The sequence below is a fragment of the Diceros bicornis genome, chromosome 21, assembly GCF_020826845.1.
Source record: "Diceros bicornis minor isolate mBicDic1 chromosome 21, mDicBic1.mat.cur, whole genome shotgun sequence".
NCBI classification, from domain to species: Eukaryota; Metazoa; Chordata; class Mammalia; order Perissodactyla; family Rhinocerotidae; genus Diceros; species Diceros bicornis.
Window position 1 is genome coordinate 47,202,148 of NC_080760.1, and position 18,527 is coordinate 47,220,674.

An 18,527-nucleotide genomic window follows, 5' to 3' on the forward strand; every position below is an offset into this window, starting at 1 on the left:
CCTCCAGGAGGCAGCTCACTTCCCGGGGCCCTTAGGGCACCCCTGTCCTAACAGTCTATTTGCTCAAATTCAGGGGTTGCATATTGTACTAGTTTTGGGATCCCCCTGCCTCGCCCTGTTCCAGACTTGACAACGGCCGTGGCGTGGCGAGCGGCACCCCCATACCTGTTGTAGGCGTTGATGAACAGGTGCAGGTTGCCTGGGTTCATGTCGTTCAGGATGTGCTGGCGGTAGGTGTGGACCACCTCCACGTTATTCTGCATTTCCTCCTGCAGTTAGAGACGGGGAAACGTCCTTCACTGGAACTGTGGCCCAGAGCCGGTCACTGCCCTCCCCTTCTCCAGGTTATACAGGTGCAAAGTGAAGATGATCATGCTAATCCACAAGACTGCTCTGGAGCCGAAGGAGACCTTTGGGAAAGTGGAAGCCACTCCCTGGATGCTGAGTGACATGCATGTCTGAATATCAACTGCAGCAGAAAGGAACCTATAGGGCAAACCATGCTTCTGGGCACCAACCCAGGGAGTTCTGATTTGAAGTTAGTCTTCCTGGATCTGGAGTTTGGCTCCCTCACTGCCTCTTTTTTCGGCAAGTGCCTTAGCCTCTCTGAGCCTCAGTTTCCTCAAAAAAAAAAAGGAGGGGGGATAATATTTCCTACTTCATCAGGTTGTGGGTTTAACAGAGGTTGTGCACACAGAAGCCCTTTGGAAACAGTAAAAATTGATGCAACTGTTAGCAATAATTATGTTTTAATGGGGAGAGCTCAAAAGTCGTTTTTCATGATTGAAAAACAAAACCAGCTCATGCAATGGGAAGTTGCCGGAAAGAAGGGCAATCTCGATTCCCGGGGGGTCAGCCAGAGCCTTTCAGAAGGCCGGCTGCAAGCCTTCTCTCTCCCTGGTTCCTTTCCGAATGTGATTTGGCTCAGACAAACAAGTTATGAGCCCCCTCTGGTCGTCATTTGAACAGTGCCGGATGCTGTAGGTTTCACAAAAGGGCCTGATGTGATCAATGACGACCAGAGCAGGAGAGGGAGGGAGCGAAGGGGGCCGATGTTAAGGCTGAGCTGCTGTCAAAGCCGTCCTCGGTCATTTAAGCAACAGAGAGGCCAACTGGCTGTCCAAAGGAAAAGCAGGAAAAAAATAGTCTGAGGAATTGTGCTGGGGTTTCAGATCAAAACATAACTGGAGGAACTTGGGGGCACCCACAGACACCCCAAGTAATTTGGGGTACAATCAGGCCAGACTCTCACCCTGGACTTGACACCCCTCCTCCAAGGAAATACAGACACTGGCTCTGATTTCTTCCATATTCCTATCAGGTTCAGATTATACACTCAGGGTGGAGAAATGTATCACCAACCGTGAAATGAACCATAAAAGAGGAACGAGGACTACAGCGGGCTGAAGGGTGGCCCTGAAAGGCTGTGTCCATGTCAGATCCCCCAACCCTGTGAGTGTTAACTTATTTGGAAAAAAGGTCTTTGCAGATGTAACTAAGTTAGGGATGCTGAGATGAGATCATCCTGGATTATCCCAGTGGGTCCTAAATCTAATGACCAGTGTCCTTATAAGAGAAAAGCAGAGAGAGATTTGAAACAGACACAGAGGAGAAGGTTATGAGAAGAGGGAGGCAGAGACTAGATGGAGTGAGCAGCCAGAAGCCCGGGAATTCTGAAGCTCCCAGAAGCTGGAAGAAGCAAGAAGATCCTCCCTTAGGGCCGCTGGAGGGAGTGTGGCCCAGCCGACACTTGATTTCAGAGTCCTGGCCTCCAGAACCGTGAGAGAGAAATTCCTGCTGTTTTAAGCCACCCAGGATGTGGCACTTTGTTACAGCAGCCACAGGAAACTAATATAAGGACCAAATGCAGTGGGCACACTTTGCCAACCCCACAGCGGAACATCTGCTTCCCTGGGGTGTCACATGGTCACATCTCAGATGGTCACACTCCTTAGCTTGGGAGCAGACAGTGGTGAGTGGGCCACCCACAGTCAACAGGGCAAGTTGCCTCGAGCTGGGCACGTTACAGATTTTTCAGGGTCTGGGCTTGCATCAGAGCCCCCAGCACGTCCTCTCCCGGGGCTGTCGGCCCCAGCTGGAGACAGTCAGGAGCTCTGCTGGCCAGGCTGCTGAAGACAGGGGCTTGGCTGGGCCCACCCTTGGTGGGTGGGATAACTGCAGAGCAGCCCATCCGAGAGCCAGGCAACAGCAGAAGCACACATGGACAGCCAGCATCCTGCTCTGGTTACAGTAACGTGCTCTGGAGCCAGACTCACAGGTTCCAATCCCAGCCCCACCTCTCCCTGGCTGTGAGACCTCACACGAGTTACTCAGCCTCTCTGGTCTCAGTGTCCTCATCCATAAACTGGGAATAGAGACAGTACTTCTCACATGGGTCATAGAGCTCCTGAGCAGATTCGACAAGTTAATACTTGCAAAGTCCTCAGGACTGAGCCGGAAACACAGAAGACGCCCTGGCTGTGTCTGTTATAGGCTTTATTTGTAACAGCCCAGAGCTGGAAATAACCCAAATGTCCACCCACAGGTGATGGAGAAACAAACCGTGGTACATCCACACCACAGACTAGCACCCAGTCCTGGAAAGGAGTGAAGTATTGATACACCCAACAACAGAGATGGGCCTCAAAATAATTATGGTGAGAAAGAAGCCAGATTTTTTTTTAACAAAGAGTACATACTGTATGAGGCCATTTATATAAAAATCTAGGAAATGCAAACTAATCTAAAATGACTGACAGCAGATCAGAGGTTGCCTGAGGAGGAGAGAGAGAAGGATTACCAAGGGGCACAGGGAGCTTTTAGGGTGATGGCGATGATCATTACCTCGATTTCAGTGACGGTTTTATGGAGGCACACTATGTCAATATTTGTCAAATTTTACACTTTCAATACGTGCAGTTTATTGTACGTCAATACAGCTGTTAAAAAGCTTTGTGTTAAAAAGAGAGAATGAATGACTTGATTATGAATTAATAACGGCGAATTATTCGGTGGGCATCCGCACGTGGCCCCCAGTAGCTTGTGTCTTGGGTGTCTCTACGCCCCATGTGCCGGGCAGCACGCAATTGCTCAACATGAACAGAACGCCAAGCCATGCTACTCACCTTCCCGAAGAGGTGGGACACCACCATGTCTGGAAGGGCTTGGGTCCATCCGGAGATCTGGGGGGGACAAAACCAGGTGGGATCAGAAAGCAGGTGTTCACAGCAGTGAGAGGTCAGAGGTCAGAGTGGCAGCGATGGGCTCGCCTGCACTCAGGTCTGAGGATGCCCCCAGGATGGGAACTTGGTCTCCTGTCTCAGGTTACCCACTGCACCTGGGGCCCCTGGAAGGCAGGGTCTGGGTCTCCGTGCACTCCTCGTCCTCAGAGCCCGCGCAGAGGAGACGCCTGGCCCCTGTTTGCTGAACTAAGACCCAGCCTGCTCCAGCCTTCCTTGCTCCATAGTTCACCAAGTCCTCAGCAGGGAGGGCCCTGTCCACTTCTTCTCAATGCGTACTGAGCTCCCCGAGTCTACACCCCAGGATCTGCTTACCTCGAACTATCCTTCCTGTATCATCCTCTAGATTTTCCCCCTCAACCCAGTTTCGTCTCTCTGAATATACTGAGGTTACTAAAGATACTGACGACTTTCTCTTCTCTACCTCTCTCCAATGACAATGCTAGATAGACAGCAGAAGCTCCATAAACACTAGGTACACAGCAGGAACTCTATAAATTCTAGGTATACAGTGGACGCTCCATAAATGTTAGATATACAGCAGGAGCTCCATAAATCCTAGGCATACAGCAGGAGCTCCATAAATGCTAGATATATAGCAGGAGCTCCCTAATGTGTGTTGACCAACTTCAGCATCAGGCAGGGACTGGTCAGGCAGGAGAGAGCAGCTCTAGACTTGGGGGTCCTCAGCTGACCTCTGACTGCCACATCCCAGCTGTGTGGCCCTGGGCAGGTGGCAGAGCCTTTGGACCTCAGACTTCTCACCTGTACCCAGGTGCCAGGCACTTCAAAGTCACAAGGCTAAGGTGAGAACCACGTAAGGTGACTACACACGTCACAGGACCTGACACCCGTTCCTGGCACACACTAGACCCCTGATATAGGTCTTTTTCCTCCAGGGCTGGGGTTGAAAAGGAAGGATATGGTGCAGATATTAAAACCTCGCAAACATTCCTTGGGCTCACTTTAGCCAATGGTCAACCTCCCCAGCCCTCCACTCTGGCTCGGAGCAGCTCGCATGGAGCCAAACTGGCTGACTGAAATGTCACTTCCTTTGCTGGAAAATAAAACAAAAAACAGGGAGTGTGTTCCGCTTCTGAATATCACGCAGGCGGGAGGGCAGGGCTCCCGCATTCTGGCGGAATGTTCCAGGAAGAAATGCAATATCGGAGTGGCCAGGACCGGGGTGGGAGGTGTGGGGAGGGGCACAACCCCCTCAAATCTCTGTCCCCAATGGCCACCCCAAACTTGGCAAAAACACTTTTAAAGTGAGAAGCCAGGATCGCGCCATCCTGAAAGGCTTTGTCCTGTTTCAGTTGGAACGGTTTCCCCCTCTCCTTGGCAAATACTGGGGCCTTTATGAAAAAAACAATAATCATTTTTAAAAGATAAACAAGGAACCCCAGGACGCCAGCCGGAGCAGAGCCTCCCGGGACAGCACCCCCTCTCCTCCAGGCGGGGTGTGTCCTGCCCCCCTCCCCTAGACCCGCGGCGCTCCGGCCAAGCGGGGCACTCAACACTTGCTGCAGGAGACTGGGTAGGCAGTGAGCACAGCACGGAGCTGAAGCCCAGGACCACGGAGCCTGAGGGATCTGCATTCAGCCCTGGCTCTCCCACTGCCTAGCCTTCTGAGACCCTGGACAGCTTCCTTAACCACTGCGGGCCTCAGTTTCCTCCTCTGTGAAATGGTTATAACATCCCCACCTCCTGGAGCGGCTGTGAGGATTAAATGAGGCCGTGCATAGGGCCGGCCTGGTGGCTCAGCGGTTAAGTGCACGCGCTCTGCTTCGGCGGCCCAGGGTTCGCAGGTTCGGATCCCGGGCACGCACCGACATACCGCTTGTCAAGCCATGCTGTGGCGGTGTCCCACTTAAAGTGGAGGAAGATGAGCACGGATGTTAGCCCAGGGCCAATCTTCCTCAGCAAAAAGAGGATTGGCATCAGATGTTAGCTCAGGGCTGATCTTCCTCACAGAAAAAAAAAAAAATAGAATAAAAAAATAAATGAGGTCGTGCATAGAGAGCAATGGAGAGCAGAAGCAGCACCTGTAAATAGTCGATATGTGACAGCTAATTCCACTGTAGTAAAGCTGAGTGGCAGAGGGGCAGCACCAAACACATATTTGTTTTTCATTAATAGCATGTGGGATTAGAGGCATTCCTCCTGTTTGTCTTTTTATTCTCTGCATCTTGAGCAAAGCCCAGGACATGTTGGGTCCTCAGCGAACACTTCTTAACCCAGGCTAAGCTTGTCAAAGCTGGCCCGGGGACCCATGTCCCATGGGTATCGCTGGCTTAGACAGCAGTGTCCCCTTGAAATCTTCTGAATGGCAAATAGCAGAGGCCGTGTAACTATTCTAAGCAAAGCACAGAAAACGGGCTTTCTTTGCTGGGAGTGGGAGTACGGGGTGGTGGGGGGTGGGGCCCCAGTGCAGGCCAGGACCCCACCTGCCTGACCCAGGCCCCCGCCTCACCTTGGAGGCGGCCCAGTCCATCCAGCCTTCGGCACACGGGTTCACGTTGATGAGGACGAGACCCTCCACCATCTCAGGGTTGTTCAGCTGCAATTCAAGGCACGACGTGAGAGACAACCCGGAAATCCGAGCTACTACAAGCTTTAACAGTCAACCCAAAGAGTGAGGAAGGGCCCAGGAAAGCGCCCGCGTGGGCCACCAGGGCAGGCTGCTGCTCTCAAGGGTCTCCAACCCCTACCCTACGCAAAACTGAGGTTCTAGTGCAGAGACACGGGATGGGGTCCCTGAGAGAGCAGAAAGAGGAACCGAGGGAGAAGTGGAAGGACACGGGCCTGGCAGACCTGCCCTGACAAGTCACTTCACCTCGCTGCCCCTCAGCTTCCCCAGCTGTGAAATGGGTACATCACACCATCAACCTCATAAATCAGGTGGGGCGCATAAGCGCTCCTTAGTAATCAGGAAAAACTCTATTATTTCTAGGAGATATATATTATCTAATATATAGTTGAGACATAATTTTAACTGCTCAGAGACTAGAGAGCCAGACCATTTTGTACTGGTGTCAGCATTTCTGATCTCATGCGAAGTCCAGCAAATAATAGGTGGTCAGAAAACAGACGGGGGAATAAAGTGAGCATCGTTGCATTTTAAACAACTGTTTGGTAAGAATACAAAGGCTCCAGAAGCACCTGACTTGGCCCAGAGTAACATAAGTGACAACCGTCGTGTTAAACATGTAGCTCTGATTCCAGTGTAGAATCAGCCAGGATCCAAGAGTTCTGCGACCCCACAAACTGTGCAGCCAGCACAAAGAAGCAGCATAGAATACTCAGTGTCGTGAGGATCTGTCCACAATCGGCTGCTAATTGAGCAAAGCTGGTGACAAAGGAATGTGTCTAGTATGGCATTTTGGTGACAGAAAAAGAAAAGCCATCAGAATGTACATGGGTACACACACCACACACACACGTAACTCTGGACCACACACCACAATGGGAACTATGGTTCTCCCTGGGGAAATGGGATTCTGGGTCACTTCTATTTTCCTTTTGGGATTTTTGACGCTTTTCTCATTTTCTTCCTTAATCATGAATTAATCTTATCTAAAACTTAATTTTTAAAAACTGCCGAGAACTCACAGCAAATCGAGTGAGGATGTAGGCGCCCGCTCCGGTTCCCATGCCAATGACGCTTTTCAGCCTGGAAACAGAAATAAAAATTCGTGTCGTGGAAGGAATGGGCGATGGAGCCCTAACAACCCTCTTCAAACCTCCCCCCTCCTTGTCCCTAAGGAGACTGGTGTCCCCCAGCATCTGTCCTGGTCATCACTGAGGGCGGCCAGCAAGCTAGACAAAGTGGGAACATGCTGCGTGACATGCCCTCGAGGACCCAAAATGCCTCATGCTTTACGGCTTGATAGCAGACCGTGACCTTGGAGAGACACATCCCTTTTCCTCGCTTTTTTCCCGGCTGCCGCCAAGGCTCTGAGAGACTGTCTGACATTTACGGGAAGGTTCATTATGGCCCCCCTCCCCTTCCCACTCTTAAGCTTTATTTTGGATTCTAAAACTTGGAATGAAAATAAATTGAGCAAGAACGCTGAGGTATTATCTTCACATGAAAGACTCAAGAAAGAAGGAAATGAGCCCTGGAGAAAGAAGGGCCTGGAGAGAGAAGTTGGGGGCTCAGGCAACCCTATTCCAGAACGTTCTATTGCAAAGAGAAAGCAATGGAAGAAGGAGGCAAGGAAAGAATGAGTGGGGTGGCCATCACCAGGTGATGTAATCACTCTAGGAGTAAAGCCCGACTTCCAAGAGGCAGATTGGAGCACAGAGACTGTGTGAAAAACAGTGTTTACAAAGTGTGACAAACTAATTTCTTCCCTGATCTTTAAACTCCAACCTAGATGTCAGTGGTCAGGCCAGATCAAGGCCAAAGCAGAGGCGGAAGCTAGAAGTCACCCTTCCCTGCAGGCTGGTGGGGGGTGGCCGTCTTACCCAAACCGCTGAAGGACTCCAGGAAGCATTTCCGCCAGCTGATCCATGGAGGGGTACATGTACCTTGGGAGAAGCCACGCAGAGGCAGTTAATGAGAACCCGGACCCCACTGGAAAAGAATGCAAACTGGAACACACTTGAAGGCCAGAGAACATGCAACAACCTGCCCCATGTGCCCAGACTCCCCAGTCTAGCCCCCTTGTAGCCCCCATTCCGAGCAACCCACAGCGTACATCAGCCTGCTCCACTGAGCAAGGATGCTCTCCACCCCGAATCCTCCCCCTTTCATTCTGTAAAGTGACCCTTTATCAATTGCTTCCTGTATTCCGGGTCCCACACCAAGCACTTGATGAGCATCAGAAGCGCATCTAATCCTTGTAACAACTCTGTGAGGTTGCCTGACTTCCTCCAATATAAAGATCACAAACATCTCTGAGGCTGAGAGATACGCGACTTGGCTTCACAGAAGAGCAGGGACTTGGAGCCACGTCTCATGTGGGCTCTGGGATTTCAAGGCCCATGTTCTGCCCCGGGTCTGTGCATTCACGTGGGGGCCTCCCCTTTGCAGGGTGCAGGAAACAACACAGTCTCCTACCACCAACTCCTGAGCAGGGCCCGAAGGGGTTTCCTCTCCCCACTGTGCCTACCTTTCCAATGGGTGTACAGTCGCCAACCCCTGGCCCTAGACGGAGCCACTTCCCAGGCTGGCTCCTTCTTCTCGGCCAAGAACAACCCTGCCCACCGCACCTCTCCGAACCCAGGTTTCTCCTTCCAGATCATCTACCGTTTCTAGGCTCACTCTCCTCTTGGCCTTTGCACATGCTGTTCCCTCTGCCTCCTCAGAAGCAAGTGTGCTCACCTCCCTGGAATTTCCAGAAAGGAGGCCAAGGGCCCCTGCCCTCCCAGCTGCCGACAACCCTAGCCAGAGTCCCCACGTTTTCTTTGCCGTCTTCCCAGGAGGAACTTGAAGAATTGGCCCTTTCACCAAGACCTAGACTGTCACCAGGGAGCCTGGCCCTTTGCATCGAAAACACGTCCCCAAGGCACGCTGCCTTAGGCGCGGGCTCCTCCGACCGTCCCATGATCCTCTGGGCAGGGCCCTGGAAGAGCCGTCAAGACGCGTCACAAGACCAACGGATGGTCTGGGACGTTGGCGGAGCAGCAATGACACTGACTAGAGGGCATTTCATGACGACGATCGCGGGGAGGAGGCATCAGAACAGCATGAAGGAATTCCTTCAACAAAAACAGTGATTGGTCCTTACAGCCAGGCTCCTGGTGAGGCCATGAGGAGACCACGTGAGCACAGTAGACATGGTCCAATACAGGAGCCCACCAGCGAGTCAACCAAAGTGAGTGACTGTAACTAATGACAAAGGTGACTAGGTGGGAGGTGAAGGTGTTGAGAGAGGAAGATGGAACAGGGAGACCTGTTCTGATCAAGTGGTCAGGGAGGGCTTCCTGGAAGAAGTGACATTGAAGATGGGCCTGATGAGTGAAGAGTGTAGGAGACACACTCTAGGCAGGGGAACCAGCATGTACAAAAGCTCTGGAAAGAGCCAGAGAGACTCTGGCTGGTGAGGCGACAACTAAACGGAGCCATTTTCCCCTGAGACGGCCTCGGCTCGGTTTGGAACCAGCAGCCCCCAAAGGGTGACACTGGGGAAGCTGCTTAACTCCTGGGGCTTCTTTCCTCGCTGCTCTCAGGGGTGGGTCCACAGCCAGGAGGCAACAGGATTCTCCTCACAAAGCCCCTGTGTGCAGGAAGCTGACTCCAGAGCTGGGAGGAACCCAGGCAGGGGTCCACATCGCTGCTCTGCAGTCTCAGCCTCAAGATGGAGGGAGTGCCCCCTCGAGGGCATAGGGGACCCCCAACTACAGGAGGCAGAAAGGAGCCAAGTCCCCTCCAGACAGGGGTTCCACCAGCCACACCTAGTATCCTGGGGGAACAAAAACCCTGCACCTGGCCTCCAGGTCACCTGAATAAAAATTCCTGGGGGTGGGGCCCAGGCTTCAGAAGATTTTTTTAACCACCGCCCCACCCCCGCCCCGGGGGAGCTAAGAGCCACTGGGTTATCCCAAGTCTTTCCAACAGTTGCTCTGACCACAGATGGATCTACTGACAGATCTCTGGCTTAATCTGCTGGTTAACAGTTAACCACATCCCGCCGTATTAAGCAGCTTTTAATTTGTGGTCTAGGCCCCATCTGGCTGGGTGGCCCTTCCCTTCTTCTCTGATAAAGGTTAATTATTAACGATAATTCAGAAGACTAATAAAAAAGGAGATCTCTTGGTGAACACCAAGAAGGCCCCTTCTGGGAAACTTTAACCCCAAGACCTGCTCTTGACCTGGTTTCATCACAGCACGGGTCGGGGGGCATCTCAGAGGGGTCTGCCCCCGCCATGTGACACTGACTGTCCCGTGCAATCAGCAAGCTTGTCCTCGGCCTCACAATGAGAGCTGAAAGGCCACGCAGGGCGCACGCTGGGGAGGGGCGGGCAGTGTGAACAACCTGGAACAAGGCAGCCTGATGTTCCAGAGAGAATAAGAGAGTCGGCAGACTGGGCTCAAACCCCAACTCCCCCAGTTAAACTCGCTGTGCAGCCTTGAGCAAGGGAGTTAACCCCTCCACGCCTCAGTTTCTTCATCTAGAAAATGGAGCTAACCACCACATTTACCAGCCCTAAGGATCAACTGCAAATGACGTTTGTAAATAAAAATTACTAAGCCTGGCCTGAATAAGTACTTCATCAATACTATTTCCTCTCTTTTTCTTCCTAATTTTCTGGATCTTTCTCCTAACTATGTAGTCTTGTCCAGGCCCTCTCCCACTTTAGTCCTGCCCAGGGTGCACACCTATTAAAAAGCTGCCCTAGCTGGGTGGTACGGGGGACGATGGGGAATGGGGAGTTAGTGTTTAATGGGGACAGAGTTTCAGTTTAGGATGATGAAAAAGTCCTAGAGATGGATGGCGGTGATGGGTACACTAACAAAGTGAATGTACTTAATGCCACCAAACCGTACACTTAAAAATGGTTAAAATGCTAAATTTTAGGTTATATACCTCCAACACAATGAGAAACATTAAAAGCCAGGCTAACGCCTCCCTCCCCACCCATTTCCACCCGCCAGGCTTTCCTGTCCCCCTCCTGGGCACCAGGCGCCCTCCTCTTACCCCACTGGGAAGGAGGCGGCGCCGTCCTGCTGGCCAGGGGCGTCCACGTGGCAGACGGCAAAGTGCTGCGTGATCTCCTGCATGTCCTCGGAGTTGAAGAGCGGGTTGTAGCAGGTTTTGTCTGGAGAACGGGCAGGGGAGAGAAGAGGAAGAGTAAGGAGAGAATAAAGCAGGTTGCTCGGTGGCAAAGCATATTCATTTTGTTTGTTGCACTGCTATTGAGTAGAGGGAAAGAACTTACAGGAAAGAACGCCTACTTTTCGTCCCCTGTCCCACTGCCCTCTGGGGATAAAAGGCATAAACAAGTCACGGGGCAAAGGAGAGGGTATGGAGGTGGGGATGGTCTAAACTCCGTGCACCTTTCACTTGCAGCTGGCGCTGGGAAGGACTCCCATTCTGGCGTCTGCTGCTTCCCCATCAGTCATGGCTGCGATAGCCCTCGTGCAGGGTGGGTTGCTGCACTGATGCTCTCTCTCTCTGGGTCTCCTAAGCCCTCACATCGGGGAGACTGGCCACGGTGCACACGATTTCCAAACAAGAAGGAGCACGGCAGATGAAGCACGGACCTTCCCACTTATATGGCCTTGGGTGAGTCGCCTAATTGCTGAGGGCTGGGGGCAAAGATGGCCAGCTGGTCACCAAACTATTTCCCTTGTCTTCCTGGGCACATAGTTGGACTACATTTCCCAGAATCCCTTGCATGGCCAATAGCATGTGATGCTCGCCATTTCCTCCTAACACCTGCCACCCAATCCTCTAGGTTTCTCTCTTCTGTCATCTACCTGCCAGATGTAGAGGGAGCAGCAGAAACCTTGGAGGCCCCAGGGGATGGCAGAGCCACAGCTGGAAGGAGCCTGGGTCCCTAACCTCCACGTGGAAGGTGTCCCACAGAATGCCCACTGGGTTGTTTAAGAGGGAGAAATAAACATGTATTGAGTTAAGCCACAGAAGTCTTGGGTCTTCTTGACAGCAGTTGGCTTACTATGACTAACAACGAGCTTCTCTAAAATGGGGGAGTAACACTACCTTATGCAGTTCAATTTCCTCGTCAGTGTCCAGGGAAATAAGGTGATGTGTACCAGCATGGGATCTGGTACAGAATGGATACTAGGGGGACATACAGGGGAGGACGTGAGATAAAAGAACGAAGAGTGAAGGAGAGAAATGGTTTTCAGTAACTGACACCATACCCAGCCTCACGGTATTAACAAGCTGCAGGAAAAAAATGTAAATCAGGCAGTCTGCCAATCAAAAACCCAGCAAGCATCTGGCTGGCAATACTCAAGTTTACTCAGATTACTGGACCAGGAAGGCCTAGAAGTACCTTCTAGATCATCACCGAGATTCACTCCTATTCTGTGTAACATCACGTAGATCTTATTCATTCCCATCTGTGAAAAATGGGGAAGCCACATATGGAAACACTTCCTGGTAATCTTAAAAATTCCAAGTCTAAATGTTCATAGCAGCATTATATCAGAATAGCCGAAAAGTGGAAGCAATCCTAACGTCCATCAACTGAAGAATGGATAGACAAAATGTGGCACGTCCATACAATGGAACGTCATCCAGCACAAGAGACTGAAGTGCTGATAGATGCTACAACGTGGAAGAACCGTGAAAACATTATGAAAGCAGCCAGTCACCAAAGACCACATATTGTGTGATTCCATTTATACAAAATGTCCAGAATAGGCAGATCCTTAGAGGCAGGAAGTAGACGTGGTTGCCAGGAGCCGGGGAACATGGGAGATTGGGGGGTGATAGATGAAAGGATAGGATTTCTTTTCAGAGTAATAAAAAGGCTTTAAAATCCATTGTGCCGATGGTTGCACAACTCTGTGAAAATACTGAAAACCACTGTATACATTAATTAAAAGAAGCCACGGTCACACAGTCAGTGAGTGGAGGGCTCTCTGAATTCCCAGCATCTCCAGGCACACAGACAACTCATGCCCCACTGCAGTGCATTCCACACTCTTTCAGTCTGTGACGAGAGTTCTTCCCAGAACAGCTTCAGGAAGTCTCAATAAAAGAGAAACAGCTGAGTCCCCACCACCAGCCCTTCCTAGCTGTCCTCCTCCCACACTCTCGCAGGAACGGCTCACCAACGAAACGCAGCTGCTCAGAACTTACGGTTCATGCCGATGTCGTGGTATGTGAGGATGACAGGCCGGTTCCCCTTGGGCGTCCCACACAGCGTGACGTGGATGGAGCCATGCAATGTCTCGATGTCCTGCTCCTGAGGAAACAGAGCAGACAGAGGGTGTCACGCGGGACCTGCAGCATTGATGTGGCTGTAATTACGGGCTGCAGATGCCCTGGTGTTTCCAACTGTGTTTTGAGGAAGCTCCGAGCTCACTTCTCATTTGGTCACAAGGGCACTGGGCTGTGGGTGGTAGACCTCTGGCCAGTGAAACCAGTCCAAGAGGCAGCGAGGGAAGGGGAAGGAGAGCTCAATCAAGAGAGAGGATTTAACCCATGACAGGGGCTGCGGGCCGGGGTAGGAGAGAGATGAGGGTAGGCCCCCTACACTTTGTGGTCAGTGGTTGTCAGTCTGAGGAACTTGGCTCAAAAATCAAGAAAGAAACATACCCCAATTCTCAGGCTCTGTCTCCAGAGCAGGAAAGCACAGTGTCTGTGCACAGACAGCACAGAACCGGCTCCCTCCCCCATCCCAGGCAGAGTGAGGCAGAAGCTTCCTGGCCCTCTCTTTGAAGACCCCTGAAGCAAGCAAGTCTGAGGCTGGGTCACCAAGAGGCGCATCTCCGGGGCCGCCACTGTGCCTCTGGGAAATGGGGCGATGGAAGCATTCAGGGAAGTGTGAGTGCTTACCAGGGATGGCGACGGGTGTAAACAGGGCACTGTACGGAGGGGACCTGGCTCCCCGTTAGTGTCCAGGCCCACCCCCAGCACAGGGGTCCTCCTGGGCCATGTGCTTTATCACCCCAACAAAATGAGTCCCCGGAACCCAAAGGCCACCCATCTCCCTGGCCCTCTCTTTCCTCCCCTCGGTGCCTGACATTTTGCTCCTGTCTATGCAAGCACTGGAAAAATCCACAGACCATAGAGCAATGGCCCGGCCCCCAGTGGAGGCCACAAATCATCCGCTGGGCCCAGCCCTGGCCCTGAAGCCACTGTGGGAACAATGGCCCATTGTGGGGGCCACATTCTCTATTGTCTCCCCAGCTGACACACACGGCGCCCTCTAAAAATAGGCCAGGCCAGGCAGTGTCCCCACCAGCCTGGGACATCAAGGTTCAAATTCAAACTCTGCCCTTCCCCAACCCCTTGGAGCCCCCCGCTTCCCACCTGCCAGACAGGAACAAGCTGCCTCACCCTGGGCCCCTCAGTAGAGGAGACAACCTGTGGCGGGACCCACAGCGCTGGGAGGAAAGGGGATTCTCAGTATGTGGTGGCAGCGGGTTTAATGAGGCGCCTGGGCACGACCGTAGCGGCAGCTATGGGACATCCAGCCCCGGCTGCCACCAAAGATGTTCCCAGCAGCTCCCAGGGGTGGGGACGGGTAACAGATGTTGACTCATCTCTTCGGAGGCCTTAAAATTAGACAGCTGTGGGACCAGAACTGAATCTGTCCTAGAAGGAAGGGGCTGCCTCTGCCCCATTTACCGCCAGATCTGCAGGCCCTGGCACAGCCACCTGCTCGCAGTAGGGGCTCAGGACCTGCTGGAGAAGACCTGAGACTTGCAGGATCATGGTCAACATAACTTCTCTACAAAGGCATTAACTATTTTGGATCCAGACTCCATTTAGCCCCTTAGTTGGCTGTAGGATTCTCGGCAAGCTCCCTCCCTGTAAAATTCCCAGGATTGGTGTGAAATCTTTCCGGATGGGCATGAGCCTCACGGAGCACCAATGCTTCACCCTCACAAGACACCACAGAAGTGCCGTGACTGCGGCCCGCTGCCTCACTGCTACCCTGAAGCTCGGCCTGCAGGGTAAAAGCAGCAGTTGCCACGGCTGGCCTCATTTGGAAGGACAAAGAACCCAGTCTCAGAAAGCGGAAGTGACATGGTGAAGGGGAGCAGGCGTGGGGCTGTCTCCTAGACGTGGGTGAGCTTAGGTGAGGGGGAAGATTCGCTAAGCGCCCACTGAGAGTCAGCGAGTCTATCAATCCCATTTTGAAGATGAAGAAATTGAGGTGACTTCCCCAGAGCACATAGCTTGTAATGGCAGAATCAGGATTGGGACCCCCATCTGCTGGTCTTTCTGGTGTGAGCCCCATCAGTCCTCCTCTAAGTTCTGTGCCCTCCAGCACCCAGGGAGGAGGAGGGGCAACGGTGATCTTCCCTGTGCCTGAGTCCTGTCCTTTAAGTCACACATGCATGCATCACACACACACACACACACACACACACACACACACGGTTCCCTGGTGCCCTCTCTCCATTGGCCAAAACCAAGAAGACTGCGCCTGAGATTGGATGGAGGGATTAAAACACTCACAGACATATGTGTGTGTCCTCTTCAGTCCCAAAGGAACATTCTGTCCTTCTGTCCTGTGGCGAGGAATCACCCAGTGTCCTGGAGGGAGGAACCCACCCCACGTCCTCTGTTCCTCCAAAGAGAGGGCACCCAGGAACCCAGAACATCAGAGCTGCCTGGTGCACTTCGTATCCTCTGGCCTGAGAGGGGAAGCCCCCTGTCCTGGGGCTCGTCAGGGGTCCCCTCTGGCTAGGAGGGTGGCTGGAAACCCTCACACAACTCCTCCACCAGCCAGATCTCCATCCTCAGCTCATCCACAGTTCAGAGCCCGGTCTCAGAGGGCCCTGCTCACAGAGGAGGGCCACGTAAGGGAGGCTCACTCAGGAGTTTCCTCTCCCCTCCTCTGGTGTAGCGGGGATGGCAGAATGGTGGCAGTAATCATTCTATCAGCCATCCTATCTTACCGCAGGCCCTGCCCTGAGCATTTTACAAGTGTTCTGTCATCGAATCCACACAATAACCCCACTGAGTACCCTCTGCCCACATTTTACAGGTGAGGAGACCAAGGCAGAGAGAGGGCAAGTAATTTGCCCAAGGTCACACAGCCGGAATGGCGCAGCAAGATCTGAACATGAGACTAAGTCCAAAGCCTGTGCTCTCTAACGTCTGTTTTATACTCTGTGCCAGGTGTCACATGATGAAAGGAGACCTTTAATATGTAACATGTACTGCGACTCACTAAAGAGGAATGCAGTAAGTCAGGTGCCCCACTGCTACGACTGTAGATTGCTTTTTATCTCCCCAGCATCTCCAACGACCAGCAATCAGGGGGCACGTCCTGGGACACACTGGCATATAGAATAGGGAAATGCTATTGGCTCCTCCCATCCTCTTCTTCTTTTTTTTGTTTTTTTGTGAGGAAGATCAGCCCTGAGCTACCATCCAATCCCAATCTTCCTCCACTTTATATGGGACGCCGCCACAGCATGGCTTGACAAGCAGTTCGTGGGTGCGTGCCTGGGATCCGAACCCCGGGCCGCTGTAGCGGAGTGTGCGCACTTAATCGCTACGCCACCGGGCCGGCCCCCTCCCATCCTCTTACAACGTGCACCCGTCCCTAGACTGCAGGAACATGCGACAGGGGTGTCAGATTTGGAAAGGCCTCAGCACAAACGTCACTTTCCAGGGGGACCCTGCCTGTCACCCATTGTACATGACACGCGGTCCCTTGCTCTCCTCTTGGTACTACCTACCACAATGCTGTCTCCCCAACCCCCAGAGGGAAAGGCCGGCTCTGCCGTAGACACGGTCTGGCCTGGAGGATGCACTTAGAGATTTACACAGTCTACACCCCCGTATGCTGGCAAGTGGTGAAAACAGCACCTACCACTAAGTACTCCTCAAAGACTTCATCTCTTTGGCTGCCAGTGCTGGCTCGGGAGCTTTACGAACTATGGCAGACCATGGTGGTCGGCCTCCCAAACATCTGTAGCTCCCTTCTTTATGACAGAATTCACAGCAATGTGTCTGATACAATTCTCCCCTTCCTCATCTCCCTTGTAGCCAAGGGTGGTCAGAAGACTCAGTTCTGGCCAACGAGATGTCAGCAGAACTTGCTGGAGCTTTGAGGAGAATTTTTTAAAGGGTCATACTTGGCCTTTTGAGTTTTCCCTTTCACCCTTCCACCTGCTTACTACCTGGAACACAGATGAGATGCTCGGGGATTCAGCAACCACTTTACGAGCATGAGGACAAACGCCACATGCTCAGGATGACAGAGCAGGAAGCGGGAAGGAGTCTGAGACTGGGTGACACTCATAGCTTGCTGTACTAGGCCTTCTAGGTTAGTAAGAATAGCAAACATTTCCTTGTTTAGGGCACTGTTTGCTGAGTGATATTAAACCTAATGATACACCCACCACGCGCCCTTGGCCAAGCTACCAGACTTCTAAAAGAATTCCTTCCCTCAGCTGTAAACCGAGGTCAGTAACAAACCCACCTGCTCATGGAGCTGCTCCCCGGACTAAAACGTGGTAGGAACTGGGAAGTGTCTTGCAAATTGCAGTGTTTCTCTCCATGCCGGTTGTTATGGAGGCCTGTCCCAGAGACAATTATTGGAAAGCCACAAGGGCCAGCCCCATAGCTTAAGTCAACTGGTTGGATGATCAGGGGAGCTCTGACAGCAGCTGCTGCCACATCCTCTATAATCCGCCTGCCTGGCATGCCCGGCGGGAGGAGCTGAACACTCTGGACTAAGACGCTGACACGCTTACCCCTCCCCTCGGTCTAGCAAGCCTAGGTCAAGGCAAGGCCCAAGAGCGGGGCTCCCTAAGGAACAACAGGCAAAGAAAGCTGATTCTGGCTAATCGGACGCAGCATTAGTCTTGCTGAGGCAAGAAGGGCAAATCATGAGAACAGAGGCTCAAGGGAAAAGGCCAGAGGCTTGTCCCACCATCAGCTTTCTGTGAACTAACGCACCCCTCCCCCGTCTTCCTGGTTCACCTCCTGTGCCCAAGTCGGGGAGGGGTGGGCACGGCCATGTCATTGATCTTATCCTTTCCATTAAGTAAGGAGCACATAAAGAATGAAGGATGACCGGGGAGGGTGCCTGTGTGGGAGGAACACAAGAGTATGCAAGGACAATAGTCCCCTTATTAAGCAAACATTATAGAGCTAAGTCTGGCCCCTGGCTATCAGGGCGGCCATTTCACAGATGGAAAAACCCAGCCTCTGGGCTGAAGCCTGACACCCAAGGGACACACGTGATGGGAGCAGAGTTAAGATGCTGGAGACGCCCTTGGGCCTCCAAGCCCCAGGGTTGCAGGAGGCACTGGGCCATCCGGAAGATGACAAGCCCTCAAAGAGGGCAAGCTGGACCTGTGGCTTCTCCCTCCATTTCTCAGGTTTCTTAAATGTTGTCATGACATCAAGAAACAGAAAAGAAGTTAGGGAGTCAGGAAGCGGGGTGCTGTGGGCAGAAGGGCAGCAGCCTGGGGAGACAGCGTGAAGCTGGAACCACACCGAAGACGGCAATTCTCCAGGCAAGGACGAATCAGGAGGAATGTCCTCCCTGGATTAGGGAAAAGAGGAAGAGAAGAGCACGGCCATCCCCAGAGCAGAGAAGGGAGGCCAGACCAGGCCAGAGGGCTGAGTCCCATGCTGTGATTATCTCATTTCACAACACCCCGGGGGACAA

At 52.5% G+C, this 18,527-nt stretch overlaps 1 protein-coding gene across 2 annotated transcripts in view; it reads right to left on the minus strand.

Moving 5' to 3' along the window:
* Positions 1-18,527, minus strand: part of NDRG1 (N-myc downstream regulated 1) — a 56,941-nt gene that overhangs the window by 13,721 nt on the left and 24,693 nt on the right. For both annotated transcript variants that reach the window (XM_058564968.1, XM_058564969.1), the window contains 7 exons: positions 13,022-13,127; positions 10,886-11,006; positions 7,710-7,772; positions 6,852-6,912; positions 5,713-5,799; positions 3,126-3,182; positions 166-269 (listed from right to left, as the gene is read on the minus strand). In XM_058564968.1, coding sequence (XP_058420951.1) covers positions 166-269; positions 3,126-3,182; positions 5,713-5,799; positions 6,852-6,912; positions 7,710-7,772; positions 10,886-11,006; positions 13,022-13,127 — 599 coding nt within the window. The remainder of the gene's footprint in view (positions 1-165; positions 270-3,125; positions 3,183-5,712; positions 5,800-6,851; positions 6,913-7,709; positions 7,773-10,885; positions 11,007-13,021; positions 13,128-18,527) is intronic.